Raw genomic sequence first — 17,679 nt, forward strand, 5'->3', positions numbered from 1 at the left:
AAAATAGGGAGAAAAAAGGAAAAAGAACGCATAGCAGTGACAAAAACTGGAATTCAAGAACCCCAAAACTGTACAATTTGTATTTTAGGAAGTAAAACTGAGAAAGAGCCTCTATAACTTAAAAAAAAAGTGCTGTAAACGCTCCAGCCTAAAGACGTTAGCTCTGGTAAGTGTCTGTTTTTCCCTTTTCTAATTATAGTAGCTGGTGTCTGATAGCTTTGCACTCATTCTCAAAACAATTACTGGGTCATGGGGATCTGAATGGAAATGTTGTAATGGCCTTACTACTAGACAAGACTGGTCATCTGGCCAGAGAAAACCAGGTTACTCCCACTCAGCAAGGATTTTCTCTGCTGCCTAATTCATGTCAAATACGTTTTTCTGCCTGTGTCTCCTGCCTAATAGAGCAGGGCATCCAAGAACGAATGGGATCTCAATAACCCCCTGAAAAGGCAAGCAGAGATGAATTTCTAAAAGCAGGAGGGCATATTAATCATTGATTACAAGAGAAACAGTTCTCAACAGGCATGGTGGTCAAACTGCCTTCCTTTCCTCCACTGTAGCATTTCGTACTATTTGAGACGAACAAACACCACTGTAAGATTGCTTAGGAATGGAGGGACAAATGCTGAGGGCAAGCATGGAACATGGTAACAGGAATAGAATAACATTTATGCAAAGGATTTCTATACCTTAGTCTAAACAGGAAGCACACTGCCAGCAATAAATTCTCCACCAACACAAATGCTTACCACTCTTCCCTTCACGCCAGTATATAGTACTTGAGTCAGATCTGGATATCAGTCCCATTCTGCTACTTAATAATTGTGGCTTTGGGCAAGGTAATTTAAATGATCTGAAGCTCAGTTTCTTCCTCTATAGAATAGGGACAATACTATTATCTAACTCATAATTGTTGCAAGGATTAAATTAAGCAATACATTAGACAGAGCTTTCAGCCCAGTACCTGGCATTCACTCATTCACATGTCAGGGTGTCTACCATGGAAAATTATGTTCAGTATGGATATACAGAGATGAACTCAATAAATGTTACCTATGATTATTTTCCTGTAATTAGTGATAAATTGTACCAGATCACACATGTTTAAGAACTCTGTATAAGAAAACATTTAATGGCTCCACACAGAGAGCTGTCAAAATATGAATAAAATTCCTAGCAGGCAAAGGCAGTGTCTTTTATTTCTTTTGTATCTCATAGTGCCTGGCACAGTTCAGGGCCAGAAAGTAAATACTTATTTAATGACTAATCTGAAAACAAGGCATTAAGGGGTTGTAATCTTCACTAATTTATAGGAATTTCCCTTTTTGAATCTTTTAGTCAGAACTCCTATTTTAATAAATTCCAGGAGGCTATTCAAATCCTTTACTGATATGGAGCTTTAGTTTTTTACTACTATCCTATCCATTGGCTGGATTTTTTTGTTTGGAAACAATAAAAGACTATTTTCCACTTTAATTTTATTTCACCTGAAGTCTTATAGATAACTTTTTAGAAGAAAGGAGTTATATAAATCCAAAATATCTGAAAGAATAAACACTGTCCATTTTAGGCCAAGTACTATACTACATTATTTTGTGAAAACACATAATAAAATCGTTTCAAGAATTTGCTCTCTTCCTGGACTTATTTGCCAGAACATTCATAAATATTTCAAAAGCATGTAAAAAACAAACAAAACCAAAAAAACCTCACAACTTTATCAGATCTCAACATGGGCATACATGGAATCTTTTTTTCTATTTTCAATTTTTGTTCCTTTTTGTTTATGGTGTTTCATTTATAAAGAACATACAGCTAGATTTCGTTGTGGTTGCTGTTCTCACTTTATGAGACCTTTTGCCTTTAATAGGTGACTTTATACCACCCATATTTTTTGTAATCACTGATATGAATGGTTTTATTCTTGCTTTAGGTTTTCTGCACAGTGTTTTCATGATATTTTTCCTTTATTTTTTTTGCTGGATTGATGAAGTTTTCCTTGTTTCTCTATTTCCTCACTCCATACCAGGTGGTCTGAAAGTTCTACATACTATTCTTACTAGTACTTTCCATTAAAATTTTAACAAATCACTTAAAGGTATGTGTATGTATATATATTTATCAATGTTAAGAGCTAATTAGCATAATCTCCCCTGGAATCAAAAAAATTTTAGACAATTTTGCCTCCACTCTTCATTTCCTATTCTCAACACATTTTGTTAAAATGACCCATAACACAGGTCCAGACTGTCAAATATTACTTTTAACATTACATTTCTACTACTCCATGGATCTTTCAGGATAAATGTATCCAATATGGGAATTAACTTTTTTGTTCACTACTGTTTCTTATGCCTTGAGTTGTTACTTCTTGGCTTTATTTTTTATGTTTTAGTATATCGTACAGAATTTTTTTTCAAAAAGGGTATGGTCTGCATATTCCAAAAACTTAATTTTGTTCTCATACTTAAATGATAGTTTGGCTGAGTACAGAATTCTATGTTCAAAATACCCATAGCTATAGACAATGCTCAAAGTATTGAGCATTTTAGTATTGAGAGTCACAATAAGATTCTTATTTCTTTACACATAGCTTGTTCCTCCCTGGAAGAGCTCAGAATTTTCTTTTAAGCTATGGAATTCACAAATTTCACCAGGATGGATGTAGCTAGGTGAAAAACCATTCCTTATACCTGTTTACTATCAACTGGCCCTTTCAATCTTAAGACTCTTCCATCTTCTCTAGGAAATTTTCTATTACATGTTTGATTAGATACATATTGTCTCTCCTAGATTTACATCCATGTCTTTCATCTTTCAAATCTTTCTTTTTTCTCTATGTTCTGAGGTATCCTTGACTATCAGATAACCAATTCATATTTCAGGGATTGTCCACTTTGCTCCTCAACACTTCCTTGGAGTTTCAATTTTGATAATCATATTCTTTTTTTTTTTTTGATAATCATATTCTTAATTTTCAGAAACTTTCTTGTCCTCCCTTTCCTTTTTCAGAGAAGTTGGTTTTTGACTTATGATTAATATCCTAACAACTATCTCAGAAGAATAGTATTTTTAAAGTTCTCTTCAATTCCTTCTGTTAGTCCATGTTAGTTTCTTCTCATCGTATTTGCTGATGATTCTTTGTTATATGGCACATGTTATGAAGGAAGGATTCAGGATGATCAAATGATTATAGTTATTCAGCACTACTTTTCTAAGCAGTTGGGTGTTTCCATGGCAGGCCTTTTCCCCAAAGGGTGGGCCAATTGTGGGGACCTATGGGTGAATATTCCATAAATATTAACTGAGCATTTACTATGAGCTGAGCATGAGTGCACAGGAAGACTGGAGACACCCTTCCCCACAGCTGATGTATGGAAAAGTTTTACTTTAGGAGAACACTTTAGCATTATTTACTTTTGTGAAGAGCTGCCTTTTCACTTTTTTCCCTTTAAATCTGCTTTAAAAGTTAAAAAATACTTTACATTCTCATTCTCTAGTCCAACTCCTAACACTTGGAGTCTTCTGAGGCAGATTCCTATTTTATTTTAGAACCTGGCCTTACTGGCTTTAGCTTGTGAGCAAAAGTCACAGCCAGACCCTAGAGTAGTATTCAGTCCTTGGCTGCAAATTAGAATCTGCTGGGTGGGGTGTTTTAAAAAATACCTGTACCTGGAAAATTGAGATTCTTAACTTATTTAACTGGCCTGGGCATCAGGATTTTTAAAAGCTCCCCAGGTAATTCTAAATTCAGCTGAAGTTGAGAACTACTGCATTACAAATTTACTGGCCCAGCTGTTTCATATTGTTTTATAACAATCCTGATGATTGCTGCATAGCCTGCTTTGGCTCCCTTGCACCAGCTGACTGTGAGCTTGGAGTTCTGCCTGAGCTTGTTGAGAAGAACAGTATGTACCTCTGCAGAGGTCTCTACACCTGTTTTGGGTTGGGTATGCTGACTCTAGTTTCTATCAGTTCAATTCCATTTACTTTACATATTCCAGAAAATCTTCATAATTTCTAATCCACTTTTTGTATTCTTCCATTTTCCAGCATTATTACTGATTTCTTCTTCTTTGAAAAATCTTTCCCCCTTCTCCCATCTATCATTTCAGTGGTATTTGGAGAGGGAAAGAAGGTGAGAGGGAAAGGAGGTACTACAACAACTCAAATCTGCAGATCACTCTGTTGAAATTTTCACATTTGAAAATACTGCCAACTGTCTGCATTCTTCGCATTCAAACGTGGCTGAAAACACTGAGAGGCAAGAGAACCACATACAGCCAGCATTTTGATGGGCCTATTCCAATTACTGAAGTTGACAAATCAGAATGTGAGACTGGGAGTTGAAGGAAGAGAAACTGGTAGCTATTTAGAGCCTTGTGTCAGTCAGATTGACTTTTCTGAGAAAGCTAAAGCTTAAAGTAGCAATGTAGCCACTACTGGCAATTAAACTAAAATATGATGACTAAAGTATCAGTAATCATAATCATGTCAATTAGAGTACCTCAGAACATGACTTTTTTTTAATGGAAAAAGGAAAACATTGAACTTACAAGATGATCATTTTAATTGACACAAGAAAAAGAATGTAAAAGAAGAATCTAAAAATTGATTTGCTCACCTTAGGATCCTCATATATAAAGAAAAATCAAAATTTCTTTGAGAAATAATAAATCCTGTTAAAGTAACACAAGTTCTCTCTTCGATATACAGACGAATTATGGAAAGGAATTAAAAGATCACAATTCAGTAAAAGCCTTTTGATTCAGTCCCTAATTTAAGTCTCCAAAAACCCAAAAACCTAGAGTGCGGCGCTGGGAGCGCAGCGACGCTCCCGCCGCGGGTTCGGATCCTATATAGGAATGGCTGGTGCACTCACTGGCTGAGTGCCGATCACGGAAAAGACAAAAACCCAAAAACCTAGAGAATATGAGTTAGATAAAATTACTATTAAGAAATTTTATAATTAATTTGGAGACTGTTATTAGAGATAAATTAACCATGGGTTCTAGGTCAATTGCAGTAGAGCCAAAAGGATTTGCTGATGGATTTAGATGTAGGACATAAGAGAGGAGTCAAAGATTTCTTTCCTTAAATCCATTTAAAGGAAGAAAAACAAATTATATAAACACAGTATAGAGGGTAGGAAAAAAGAAATTGTGCCCACTATGTGCTAGGCACCTTCTTCCTAACTGTCACAACAACCTGTGGTGGTAAAAATTACTCCCGTTTTATAGATAAGAAAACTGGATGCTCAAGGTGGTTAAGTAACTTATCTAAAGTCATAAAAATATCAGGCAGCAGTCCCAAGATTCAAAACTCAAGTCCATCACTTCCAAAGCCTGTGTACTATTTCATTGTATCTTTACACAGAGATGACAGAAACTTAGTAACTCTTATATATCTATAATGACATATTATAATGAGTGACCAGTGTCTATAGTATTGTTCTCTTTCACTCAAGAGCTGGCTTTAGTTCTAGGTTTTATACCTGGTTTTGAGTCTAAGTGTATGGGTGATGCTACAAAGAAAGGCAAACTGTTAAAGACAAGATTTCAAAAAGAACAAGGTGATCTTGGTTTTGGACAGGACCACCTTTAAAGCAACCTCTGTCCTCTTCAACCACATAGCTAACTTCTTTGAAAGAGGGAAAGCAGGACATTTTAACTTTTATAAATGAAAATACAATACAATAAATTTCTATAAAAAGGATTTGTTCCAGAAAACCAAAAATGGCTTTTGGGAGAAAACATAAAAATAAACCATTTACTCTAAAATTTCCCAGAAAAGTACATTGTAATAAGATGAGAAACAAAACATTAGTCATTGCTCTTCCTTAACGGAAACAGAAAAAATAAAATTACATAAAGGATTATTCAAATACATTGTAAAAATTCCAACCACAGTATGTTACTCTTTATGGAAAAGAGAAGGAAATATAGGAAAAAAACACAAAACTGCTCATTTATATATATATATATAAATATATAAAAAATATATATAGGAAGAAAACACCAAGACCTAATGATGTAACTAATGAGATTGGAATGGGGTGGAAATAATGGGGAAATGGGAGCAGGTCAGCAGGTTAACAGGCATGAAGGGGCAATAATGCTTCTGAGTATACCTTTTTTGTATAGTTTAGAATTGAGGTAAGGTTTCACATACTCCCCTCCCCCAAATAAATAATTAAAATCAACCAGAGTGTGAGGGGAACTCAAAATGGAATACAGATAGTAACAAATGAACCAAACCATATTACAACTGAGTAACACAACACTGAAGGGAGTGAGGAAGAAAGAGAATCTACTCAAGTTGGAAAACAGTGTTTTCAATGCACATGAATGACAAAATTTTGAATGTATGTAATGTCAAAAGAACTATACAGAAATATTTCCTACTTAGAAAAACTTTTTTTCATAGGGGTGTGGGTTAGCAATTCTGAAACTTCCTTGTATATACAGTAGGATTGAGCAAATAAGTAAATATATTGTGGCTAATGAGAGCGAAGTTTCTCACTGTTAGAGAAAGGAGTTTCAAATGAGCAAAGGGAGAAGAACAAACCTGTGGTATCAGATTGGAAAGGGAACTACCAGTATGTACTCATGATTTTTATTATATGTACAGACTGATATAGAAATACATATAGATGTGTGTGTATGTATACTGAGGTATGTATATTTCCTAGCTCTGTCTGCTAGAAATCCTAGAAGCAATGACATCAGGGCTCCTTGGAGAAACAGTTGATTCCAGGCCTGGTGCAGGGAAGTTTTAAGATGAGCCTAGAACATCTTGTGTTGCCAGAAAGTAAGAAGTGCTTAAAAAAACAATGAGGGTATTTTGAAAGGACACAAGAGCCAAGTTGAAGGAGTTTCCAGTGGTCAAATCTGGGACAATTTGAGCAAAAAAAAAAAAAAAAAAAAAAAAGCAATGAATAATAACTTACAGAATAAAATACATATCCATAGTTCCATACTGATATAAAGAAGTGAATAAATATACAGGGGAGAATTCCCTTATATACAATAGAATTCCACTTAATAAATATACAAGGAACAATGGAAATAGAAAAATTATCATTAGTCAAATACCACAGTAATAACTACTGCATGCAAAAATCATTAATAAATGCTAAAATGAGTGTATGAAGTTATAATGTAACACAAGATAATATTTCCCTCCTAATGAGAAAACAGTAATCTTACAGTAGAGAGACATGGCAGACCTTACCTTAACCAAATGATCTAAGTTACTATCACGAGTAACGAGAGACATCAGCATCATGCACCTCTTGATAACAGTGAACTGAGAAGGGTACATCATCACTTACATGGTATTTTCCCCAAAATGCATAACCTCAATCTAGAGGAATATGTATCTCAGCTCTTCTTCATTTATTCAAAAACATCATGAATGACTATGATCTAAACACTTCAGCTGCAATAGTACAGTAGTAATATTTATAACTCCTTCCAAACAAAACAAAACAAAAAACACAACTAAATATGAACTGATTTGCCAGACTCATGGAAATGAAATATGGGTTTAAAGTAGTATATACAACATTAAAAATAAAAAACTCAACTATTCTAGTTTACTGTTTTAAATAAACTATTTTAAAATAGGCCTTTTATAATAGCAGTTCATGTTCCCATCCTTGTTTAGTGATCTGATTTTTTTCTTAATGAAAGTATTTCTCGCAACTCTGTTTTGAAGTACTTCAGCTCAGTAATGGCGTCTCTCAAAGATTTATGCATGCAGAAAGCCTTTACTGAACCCCGAATGTGTGTTAGGCACTGCGGTGATGCTGAAAACAAAAAGATGAAGAACGATTCTGGTCCTCAAGCACTCACTGTATACCGAGAGAAATGGTCAAATGCTGATTACAGTATAAAGTGACAAGTAGTGTTCACAGTAGTATACTATCATGCTCTGGGAGCATGGGAAGAAGAGTAATCAGTTATCCTAGTCCTCAAAGGTGTCCTTACTCTCACTTAGCAAATGAAGAAATAAAATAGCTTTAGATCGCTCAATAAAAGGCAAAGCAGAACTTGAACCCAGCTCTCCTGATATAGAATAAACACTTATCCAATTTTGATCTAAATGATGAACTGTTTTTTATCTTGATGACAGCCATCAGATGGGTTTGACAGTGCTGAAGGGGATTACCATATACTTCTCTGTTTAGTAACTTTGTAACCTTGGACAATTATTTAACATCTATGAACTCATTTTTCTCACCTGGGGACAATAAATTGTACCTCATAAGGTTATTGTGAGAAATAAATGAATAAATATGTGAGGCAACCAGTATAGTTGTTGATACATCAAGGAATCCACAGACTGAGAATTCCTTGATGGATGTGATTACCTTTTATTCATTTTTTAGTTTGTAGAAGCTGGTAGGGTGCTTGGCACATACATGTTGAATTAATATTTACTAAATGAAGTCATTATTAAATAAATGTTGAATCAAAAACTATTCTTGAAATATGTTCAATATGTTTATTTCTGTAAATAGATTTTTTAAAAAAATCTCCATTTCATCCTCATAAATGGAACCCAACTTTTAGGGACTAGTTCCCTCTCACAGCAATACTTACTTTCTACTGTTGCTCCTTCATTTGGGTTTGAGTATCCCTCTCCTTTTCGTTTGATTCTCCGGATAATCCCTCCATCTTCAAATAAATCCTCTCCTTTGAAATCAAGGAGCTCAATCTAGAAAAGAAAAAGGGATCTGGCTTAGAAAAGACCAAACAAAGCCAATTTAACATGTAAAGGCAAGGGCAACCAATTCTTTCATTTTACAAAATAAAACTCTGTGTTTTAAAAATGTATTTATCTATGTATCTTAGTTATTGGAAAAATAGAAAAAAAGAACACTGCACTTTTCAATAGTTGGAAAGAATTTCATGTAATGATAATGTCTAGGACTACATCCTGTGGGGCTGCAGTGCAAAGACAGACAGGAAATACTAGGAAAACTGCCTCGTGGGCAAAAAGCCAGAGCTACAAGGTGCTGGTGCAGAACTATTTTCTCTGACTCTGAGTCCACTACTTTTCCACTCTGGATTTATGGAGTTCCCTTCTTAAAATGTAAGAATAAAACCTATGAATCTGGCCTACAACTGACTAAAGGTGTGTTTTACCTAGTTAGGATGGTTCTTAAAATCAGCTTTTGCCAAATATGTATAATTCAACACAATGAATAACATTATCAGTACCTATTCCTTCTGATAAAGAGGTGAGATCTGTGACATTTACAAACCTCTATAATATGAAAATACCTCATAACTTGGTACAGGCATATTTCAACATTTATCTCCAACATTTCCATTCTGTCTCCTGGTCAATTTTGAGCATGTAATACTCATACCACTGACCAGAACTTTTATTTATAAGTCTAGTGTCTTATGTTTATTTGGATATGACTTTTTTGTGTCAGGGACACGTTTCTAGGAAAGCACTGGCATAGAACCCTTGGGCTTGTGGGAAACAATTCAAGAAGTCAAGCTCCAAAATAAACAAGTTGGATGTGATTTTCAATAGCAAGCTTAATTCCTTGTTCCACTGCCTGTTGCTTCAAAGCCAGCCCTATAGTACAGCAGATGATGACAAGGCAACATCACACACATACTTGCCTCAAAAAAGAGAGTTGCATTTGAGGGAATTTTAGGAAGACTGCCTGCTGAGCCATATGCATATTCTGGTTTGCACAGCAAATGGCAGATCTCTCCTTTCTTCATGGTAGCCACCCCAATGTCCCACGCCTTGATAACTTGGCCTAAAAGAAAAGAAAAGGTAGCTGAAAGCTATAGGCCATGTTTAAAAAGATTTAATCTTCATAAAACAAAAGTTCAGACAAACTTCCAGTTCTTCAGACTACATATCCAGCTCGAAAGTATAAGCTACAAGATGACAGAACTCAGCAAAAGCTATGCACGATGAAATATTACATAATTTTTTGAAGGCTATCAGAGAAGATTCCCTGCTGAGAGGGATGAAAATAGTATTAATTCTTAAACTACACAAAGATTAAGTCTTTGAAAACTGGCCATAACATAATTCACGAAATGTGGCTATGTTGCAATTATTGCTTAATTTATCATTTCAATATGTTTATTTCTATAAATAGATTAAATAAGTGCATGTTTTCTAGGCAGAGAGGGAACAAAAATAGTATAGAAAATCAAGTTTGTCCCCAGGAAGCTTATAATTTAGTTGGGTAGACAAAAACATCAAAACAAGAAACAACCAGAAAAGTATAAGTTGCATAAAAAGGTCCATAAAATTGCATAATGCAAATTTCTTCTTAGAAAAATGTTTCTTTAAGCAAAAAGGTATGTGTCATTTTGTCAAATCACAAGAACTACAGAACTTAGAATTTTTTTGTGTGTGCCCACTTCCAGGAAACTAAAAATTAAATTTTCTGCTCAGCTGTAGAACTGTATTTGGTGATATAATTGTAATCTCAATATTTATAGCTCCTGTCATGAGCATCGTTAACTATATCTTACTGTAAGCAGTCTCAAATCCTTTTCAAAACAATAAAAAATTTAGGCAACTTAAAAGGATAAAATACTAACTTGAGGTGCTATGTCAATCAAAACTTCAGTATTCAGAGTGGGATCAGATAAGAAATGAACCCCAGAGGAAGTGAATGTTGAAGTGAACTGTTATCTTGGATTGAGAGAGAGCTAGTAGGAGGACATTAGGATAAGGGGGACTCTACACAATGGCACGGCCTATAAGTAGGGATGGATTAAGCATTTGTGACTCTTGACTTAAACTTAGTCTTCATTACGTATTACAACTTTTCAAAATATCAGCAACATTAATTTTAGTTAAAAATTTATACAAGAAATGCATGCCTATTATTAACACACACACGAGAGAAAAATATAATGTGAAAGGTAAAAGGTCATTCATTCCTTCCTTGTAAGAAGCCACTGTTACATTTTTTATATCCTTCCAGTATGTGCTGTCACTTTTTTTTTAAATTTAAAATGCAGTTGACAGCATACTATACATTCAGTTCTGAACTGCTTTTTCATTTAATATGTATTTGATCTTTTTCCATCAATAGAAAGGAGGATCTGCACTTTAGAGGTTAAAGTACAGCCTACTCTAACCTTAGACTACCTGGATTTGAATACCAGTCTGCCCTTTACTAGCTGTATGAACTTGTGCAAGTTATTTAACTTCTGTGCTTCAGTTTCCTCTTCCACAAAATGTAGATCACAACAATACCTACTATTTAGCTATTATAAGAGTTATTAGATAAAACGTGTCAAATGTATGGCACAGTGCCTGGCATATAATGCATATTTAAGAAAGGAAAGCCATCATTATCATCATCACAAATACAAAGAGATCTACCTCATTCTTTTTTTTTAAAGTAAGTCAAATTTAGCAGGGGGTGGGGGTTGTAAACCAACTTTAGTGACATTAATGTTAATAAGTTCTGATAACTCATTACCATTGGACCAGCTTAATTCATCCTTAATGGCTGAATAATATTACAACCTGCTACTGAGAAACATATTACCAAAGGAACTCTAATGAGGATACTTGTCAATATATGTTTGCCTACTTTGCCCAAGTATATTGGAGGGTAAATTCCCAAAATGCAAAGGTGATATACACTTTAAATTTGATAGATATTGCCCAACTTTCTTTCTGAAATGGCTACACCAATTTATAAGACATCCACACATGGTTGTTCTACTGTGACAATAGTCCAGAATCATCAGAATAAATTTAATGTCAGTTGGTGACAGGCTGCTTTCCTGTCACACATGCTCTTCAAAGACTGTGCTGTGTTTTAGCATGGGCCACTGGGAACTTTTTTTTTAATTATCAACTCTGACATCTTAAGATAAATACCTTATACACTCCTTCAGGAAATCTGTATATTGTGGGATACTATTGTACATTTGTTCAAGACATTTAGTCAATTACTAAGGAGCAAAGGTCTGTGCTACGTACTAAGAATACAAAGATAGACCATTCCATCTTCTTTCCAAGGAACGTGCAATGTAGTATAGCTAGTGGAGGAGAAAGATACACGCACTGTTTTTTGAGGTTTTTTTTAAAAACAAAATATGGTAAGCACTAAGAATACAAACAAGGGGCACAAAGGAGGGGTGATCAATTCTGCCTTGGGATGAAGGTGGAGGCTGTTAGCAAAAGCTTAATTCATAGGTGATATCTATGCTAGGCCTTACAAGTTGGAAATATCAGCCTGTCAATTAAATCCAAAGGAGCCTCAAGCTAAATAAATCATGCCTGTGCCTTTGCTTTTCTTCTAGTTTGGGAGCATTAAAGGTTCTTTTGGAGATACTAAATGAAACACACTGAGCAAAGAGCCAGACTGATATGAATACAAGTATGTTTCTAAAATTGCCAACAGTGGGACTCTTTCTTAAGTAGCATTTCCCCGATTTTTAAAAAATGATACCTACTCACAGAACATCTGAAAAGCACAGAAAAGCACAGAGAATACAATTTAAAAAACCCCTCTGAAATCTCAGCATCTGGAGAAATTACTGTCAATTTTTTGGTTCATTTCCTTCCAATTACATATGTACACTTTTGTTGCATATTAAATTTTTACATGCACATTCATAAAATTCAGGTCATTTGGTCTTGTAGTCTACTCTATATTTCACATAATATGAACATTTTCTTGTTAACAGATAATATCTGAAAACATTGCATTTAATAATTATATACTATTTCATCTTTTGAATACACCATAATTTCATTATTCCCATTGTTAAACATTTAGGCTATTTTTGTTTTTTACTATTATCAAGATTCAATAAACAACTGTGCACATAAATCTGTGCATGAATTTTTTTGTATGGTTTAACCTGACAGCCTCTAATCAGGACTAGTTGGTAGGTTAATTTAAAATGTTGCTTTAAGTGAGGAAATCATAAAAAACAACATATACATACCTCAAGCTCTTTTCTAGCTTAAAACATATAAAGTATATTACTGTGTGTTAGAAGGCTTTGAGTGTGGCTCCAGCGATAAGAGTTCCACATCATCTTTACTATGTAAATCACAATCACAATATATTATTTGCAACTTACAATGCGGGTTTCTTTAAAGCGACGCAGGGCCGAGCCCGTGGCGCACGCTCCCGCCGTGGATTCAGATCCTATATAGGAATGGCCGGTGCACTCACTGGCTGAGTGCCGGTCACGAAAAAGGCAAAAAAAAAAAAAACAAAAAAAAAAACGACACAAAAACCAGAAGACAGTTGTAGAGCAATCAGTATGCAGAATCCTTCCAGTAAAAATGTGTCCTGAGTGGCCTACTTATTTTGCCTATGTCTTATCCACTTCCTAATTCAACAGCCATTTAAAAACTGCTTTCAGCATTTTGTCTTAAAAAGTCTTTCCAAGACATTCAACCTGGATTTCATAGAAACAATTCCTCTTTCTTTTTGTACTAATTTCAATGTTCTATATAATAACTAATGAAGTTATATAATCCCCAAAAGTACAAAGGACATGAGGGATCTTCAAAAAGTTCATGGAAAGATTTGTATTATCTTTTAATTTTATTTTTCCATGAACTTTTTGAAGTACTCTTGTATAAATAGGTTTCAACTGATTCTTAGTAAGGGTCTGAGAAAGAAAAAAGTAGCCCCTGGACTGGCTGGTTGGCTCATTTGGTTGGAGCATAGTGTTCTAACACCAAGGTCAAAGCATTCGGATCCCCATGCTTGCCAATGACCAGAAAAAAAAAGTAGCCCCTGACACCTAGAAATTGCTCAGACACTTGACAGCTAGGCCTCAGCACTGTTTGAGGCTGGTTTGGGGCTCATAGTGAGGCCATATTTCTCCTGTTGGACATAAACAATCTCACAAAATGTCAACATCAGACAAGGTCACTCTGAGACCATGAAAAAGTGAGACAAAACAAGAACATTTCAAAATTCTGTCTAAATTTGGACAAAAACAAGGTCACTGTGCACCCTACAAAACTCCAAATATCCACTTCTCCTGGCTAAAATGAGTGACTGCTGCTTCTCTTTCAGTTATAGCTTTAGTCTCATTCTACCCTAGTAAGCCCTCCTCCTAATAAGATTTAGCAAGATACCTAAACAGAATCACCCCACATCCTAAAAGTATCCAATCCGGAGCAAAACCCTGGTTCCTTAAAACTCCACCAAATCACCTAACACAAGCCCAAATCCTACAAAGAGACCTTCTAACACTTTTACTCAGTTACTCCACATTTCCCCCATGGTGTGAATCCTCCCTCACAAGGCATGAACCCGACTTGTTCAACTACAGGTGTGTTTCTAGTGGTCTGTGGCTGGAGGCATTGACAAGGCCCATTCAGCTGGTGGGAGCAGAGTGTGGAAGGAACTGCATCACAGAATAAGAAAATATTCATTATCACTATGTAAATACAAACAGAACAGAGAACATCAGTCAATCTGAAGTTGGTTAGGCAAGCTTCTACCACATGTCCTTCAGTTAAAGTCCTAGAAGTAAAATTACTGGGTCAAAAGCATAAACATTTTCAATCTTCTTGATCTTTAGGATTTTAGTCATAGGTAAAATATACCAAGAACATATGAGAGGCAATTTTTTCTCACATTTGATCTGGACTTCTATTTTACTACCTCAAACACAATTTTATCAATTTCAGGAGTCCTAGTCCACGTGTAATAAAATATAAAATAAGAACATATATTTATACAAATGTATAATGTAGCCAATAAACAAACCTAAGTTTAATTACTTTTCATATCTATGTAACTCTAAGCAATTGAAAAAGTTTAAAAGCATACAAAGCCCAGTATAAAAACAATGTACTATACTTTTTCTTCTTTCTGTAGTTTTATTTTTAATTTAAAAAAACCTTATAATATAAGTTAAACTATAACATTTTATTTATTTATTTATTTATTTATTTATTTATTTATTTATTTGAGACGAGCTTAAAGCACATTTTGTTTAATTTGTTTTTTTTTCTAATTTTATTTTGTCGATATACATTGTGGCTGATTATTGCTCCCCATCACCAAAACCTCCCTCCCTTCTCCCTCCCCCCCCCCCCAACAATGTCCTTTCTGTTTGCTTGTCGTATCAACTTCAAGTAATTGTGGTTGTTATATCTTCTCCCCCCCCCCGGTTGTGTGTGTGTGTGTGTGTGTGTGTGTGTGAATTTATATATTAATTTTTAGCTCCCACCAATAAGTGAGAACATGTGGTATTTCTCTTTCTGTGCCTGACTTGTTTCACTTAATATGATTCTCTCAAGGTCGATCCATGTTGTTGCAAATGGCAGTATTTCATTCGTTTTTATAGCTGAGTAGTATTCCATTGTGTAGATGTACCACATTTTCCATATCCACTCATCTGATGATGGACATTTGGGCTGGTTCCAACTCTTGGCTATTGTAAAGAGTGCTGTGATGAACACTGGGGAACAGGTATACCTTCGACTTGATGATTTCCATTCCTCTGGGTATATTCCCAACAGTGGGATAGCTGGGTCGTATGGTAGATCTAGCTGCAATTATTTGAGGAACCTCCATACCATTTTCCATAGAGGCTGCACCATTTTGCAGTCCCACCAACAATGTATGAGAGTTCCTTTTTCTCCGCAACCTCGCCAGCATTTATCATTCAGAGTCTTTTGGATTTTAGCCATCCTAACTGGGGTTAGATGGTATCTCAATGTGGTTTTGATTTGCATTTCCCGGATGCTGAGTGATGTTGAGCATTTTTTCATATGTCTGTTCGCCATTTGTATATCTTCCTTAGAGAAATGCCTACTTAGCTCTTTTGCCCATTTTTTAATTGGGTTGCTTGTTTTCTTCTTGTAAAGTTGTTTGAGTTCCTTATATATTCTTGATATTAATCCCTTGTCAGGTGTATATTTTGCAAATATTTTCTCCCACTCTGTTGGTTGTCTTTTAACTCTGTTAATTGTTTCTTTTGCTGTGCAGAAGCTTTTTAGTTTGATATAATCCCATTTGTTTATTTTTCCTTTGGTTGCCCATGCTTTTGGGGTCGTATTCATGAAGTCTGTGCCCAGTCCTATTTCCTGAAGTGTTTCTCCTATGTTTTCTTTAAGAAGTTTTATTGTTTCAGGGTGTATATTTAAATCCTTAATCCATTTTGAGTTGATTTTAGTATACGGTGAGAGGTATGGATCTAGTTTCATTCTCCTGCATATGGATATCCAGTTATCCCAGCACCATTTGCTGAAGAGGCAGTCCCTTCCCCAGTGAATAGGCTTGGTGCCTTTGTCAAAGATCAGATGGCAGTAAGTGTGTGGGTTGATTTCTGGATTCTCTATTCTATTCCATTGGTCAGTGTGTCTGTTTTTATGCCAGTACCATACTGTTTTGGTTATTATAGCTTTGTAGTATAGCTTAAAGTCAGGTAGTGTTATGCCTCCAGCTTTATTTTTTTGCTCAGCATTGCTTTGGCTATGCGTGGTCTTTTATTGTTCCATATAAATGTCTGGATAGTTTTTTCCATTTCTGAGAAAAATGTCTTTGGAATTTTGATGGGGATTGCATTGAATTTGTATATCACTTTGGGTAGTATGGACATTTTCACTATGTTGATTCTTCCAATCCAAGAGCATGGGATATCTTTCCATCTTCTTGTATCCTCTCTAATTTCTCTCAGCAGTGGTTTGTAGTTCTCATTATAGAGATTTTTCACCTCCTTGGTTAACTCAATTCCTAAGTATTTTATTTTTTCGGTGGCTATTGTAAATGGGAAGGCTTTCTTGATTTCTCATTCTGCATGTTCACTATTGGAGAAAAGAAATGCTACTGATTTTTGTGTGTTGATTTTGTATCCTGCTACTGTGCTGAAATCATTTATCAATTCCAACAGTTTTTTTGTAGAGGTTTTAGGCTGTTCGATATATAGGATCATGTCATCTGTAAACAGGGACAGTTTGACTTCATCTTTTCCAATCTGGATGCCCTTTATTTCCTTCTCTTCTCTGATTGCTCTGGCTAGTACTTCCAACACTATGTTAAATAGGAGTGGTGAGAGTGAGCATCCTTGTCTAGTTCCTGTTCTTAAAGGAAAAGCTTTCAGCTTTTCCCCATTCAGGATGATATTGGCAGTGGGTTTGGCATATATGGCTTTAATTATGTTGAGATACTTTCCCTCTATACCTAACTTATAGAGGGTCTTTGTCATGAATGAGTGCTGAACTTTATCAAATGCTTTTTCAGCATCTATAGAGATGATCATATGGTCCTTGTGTCTGAGTTTATTAATATGGCGTATCACATTTATTGATTTGCGTATGTTGAACCAACCTTGCATCCCTGGGATGAATCCCACTTGATCGTGATGAATAATTTTATGTATGTGTTGCTGTATTCTGTTTGCTAGTATTTTAGTGAGGATTTTTGCATCTATATTCATCAAGGATATCGGCCTGTAGTTTTCTTTTTTGGTTATATCTTTACCTGGTTTTGGTATCAGGATGATGTTTGCTTCATAGAATGAGTTTGGGAGATTTGCGTCCGTTTCAATCTTTTGGAATAGTTTGTAAAGAATCGGTGTCAATTCCTCTTTGAATGTTTGGTAAAATTCTGCTGTGAATCCATCTGGTCCTGGGCTTCTCTTTGTTGGGAGCCTTCTGATAACAGCTTCAATCTCCTTTATT

The 17,679-nt window shown here is 35.2% G+C and overlaps 1 protein-coding gene across 8 annotated transcripts in view; it reads right to left on the reverse strand.

The window, feature by feature from the left end:
• Nucleotides 1-17,679, reverse strand: part of FKBP5 (FKBP prolyl isomerase 5) — a 90,364-nt gene that overhangs the window by 24,505 nt on the left and 48,180 nt on the right. For all 8 annotated transcript variants that reach the window (XM_063098448.1, XM_063098445.1, XM_063098447.1 and 5 more), the window contains 2 exons: nucleotides 9,648-9,790; nucleotides 8,610-8,724 (listed from right to left, as the gene is read on the reverse strand). In XM_063098448.1, coding sequence (XP_062954518.1) covers nucleotides 8,610-8,724; nucleotides 9,648-9,790 — 258 coding nt within the window. The remainder of the gene's footprint in view (nucleotides 1-8,609; nucleotides 8,725-9,647; nucleotides 9,791-17,679) is intronic.

The sequence above is a fragment of the Cynocephalus volans genome, chromosome 5, assembly GCF_027409185.1.
Source record: "Cynocephalus volans isolate mCynVol1 chromosome 5, mCynVol1.pri, whole genome shotgun sequence".
In the NCBI taxonomy this organism is placed as follows: domain Eukaryota; kingdom Metazoa; phylum Chordata; class Mammalia; order Dermoptera; family Cynocephalidae; genus Cynocephalus; species Cynocephalus volans.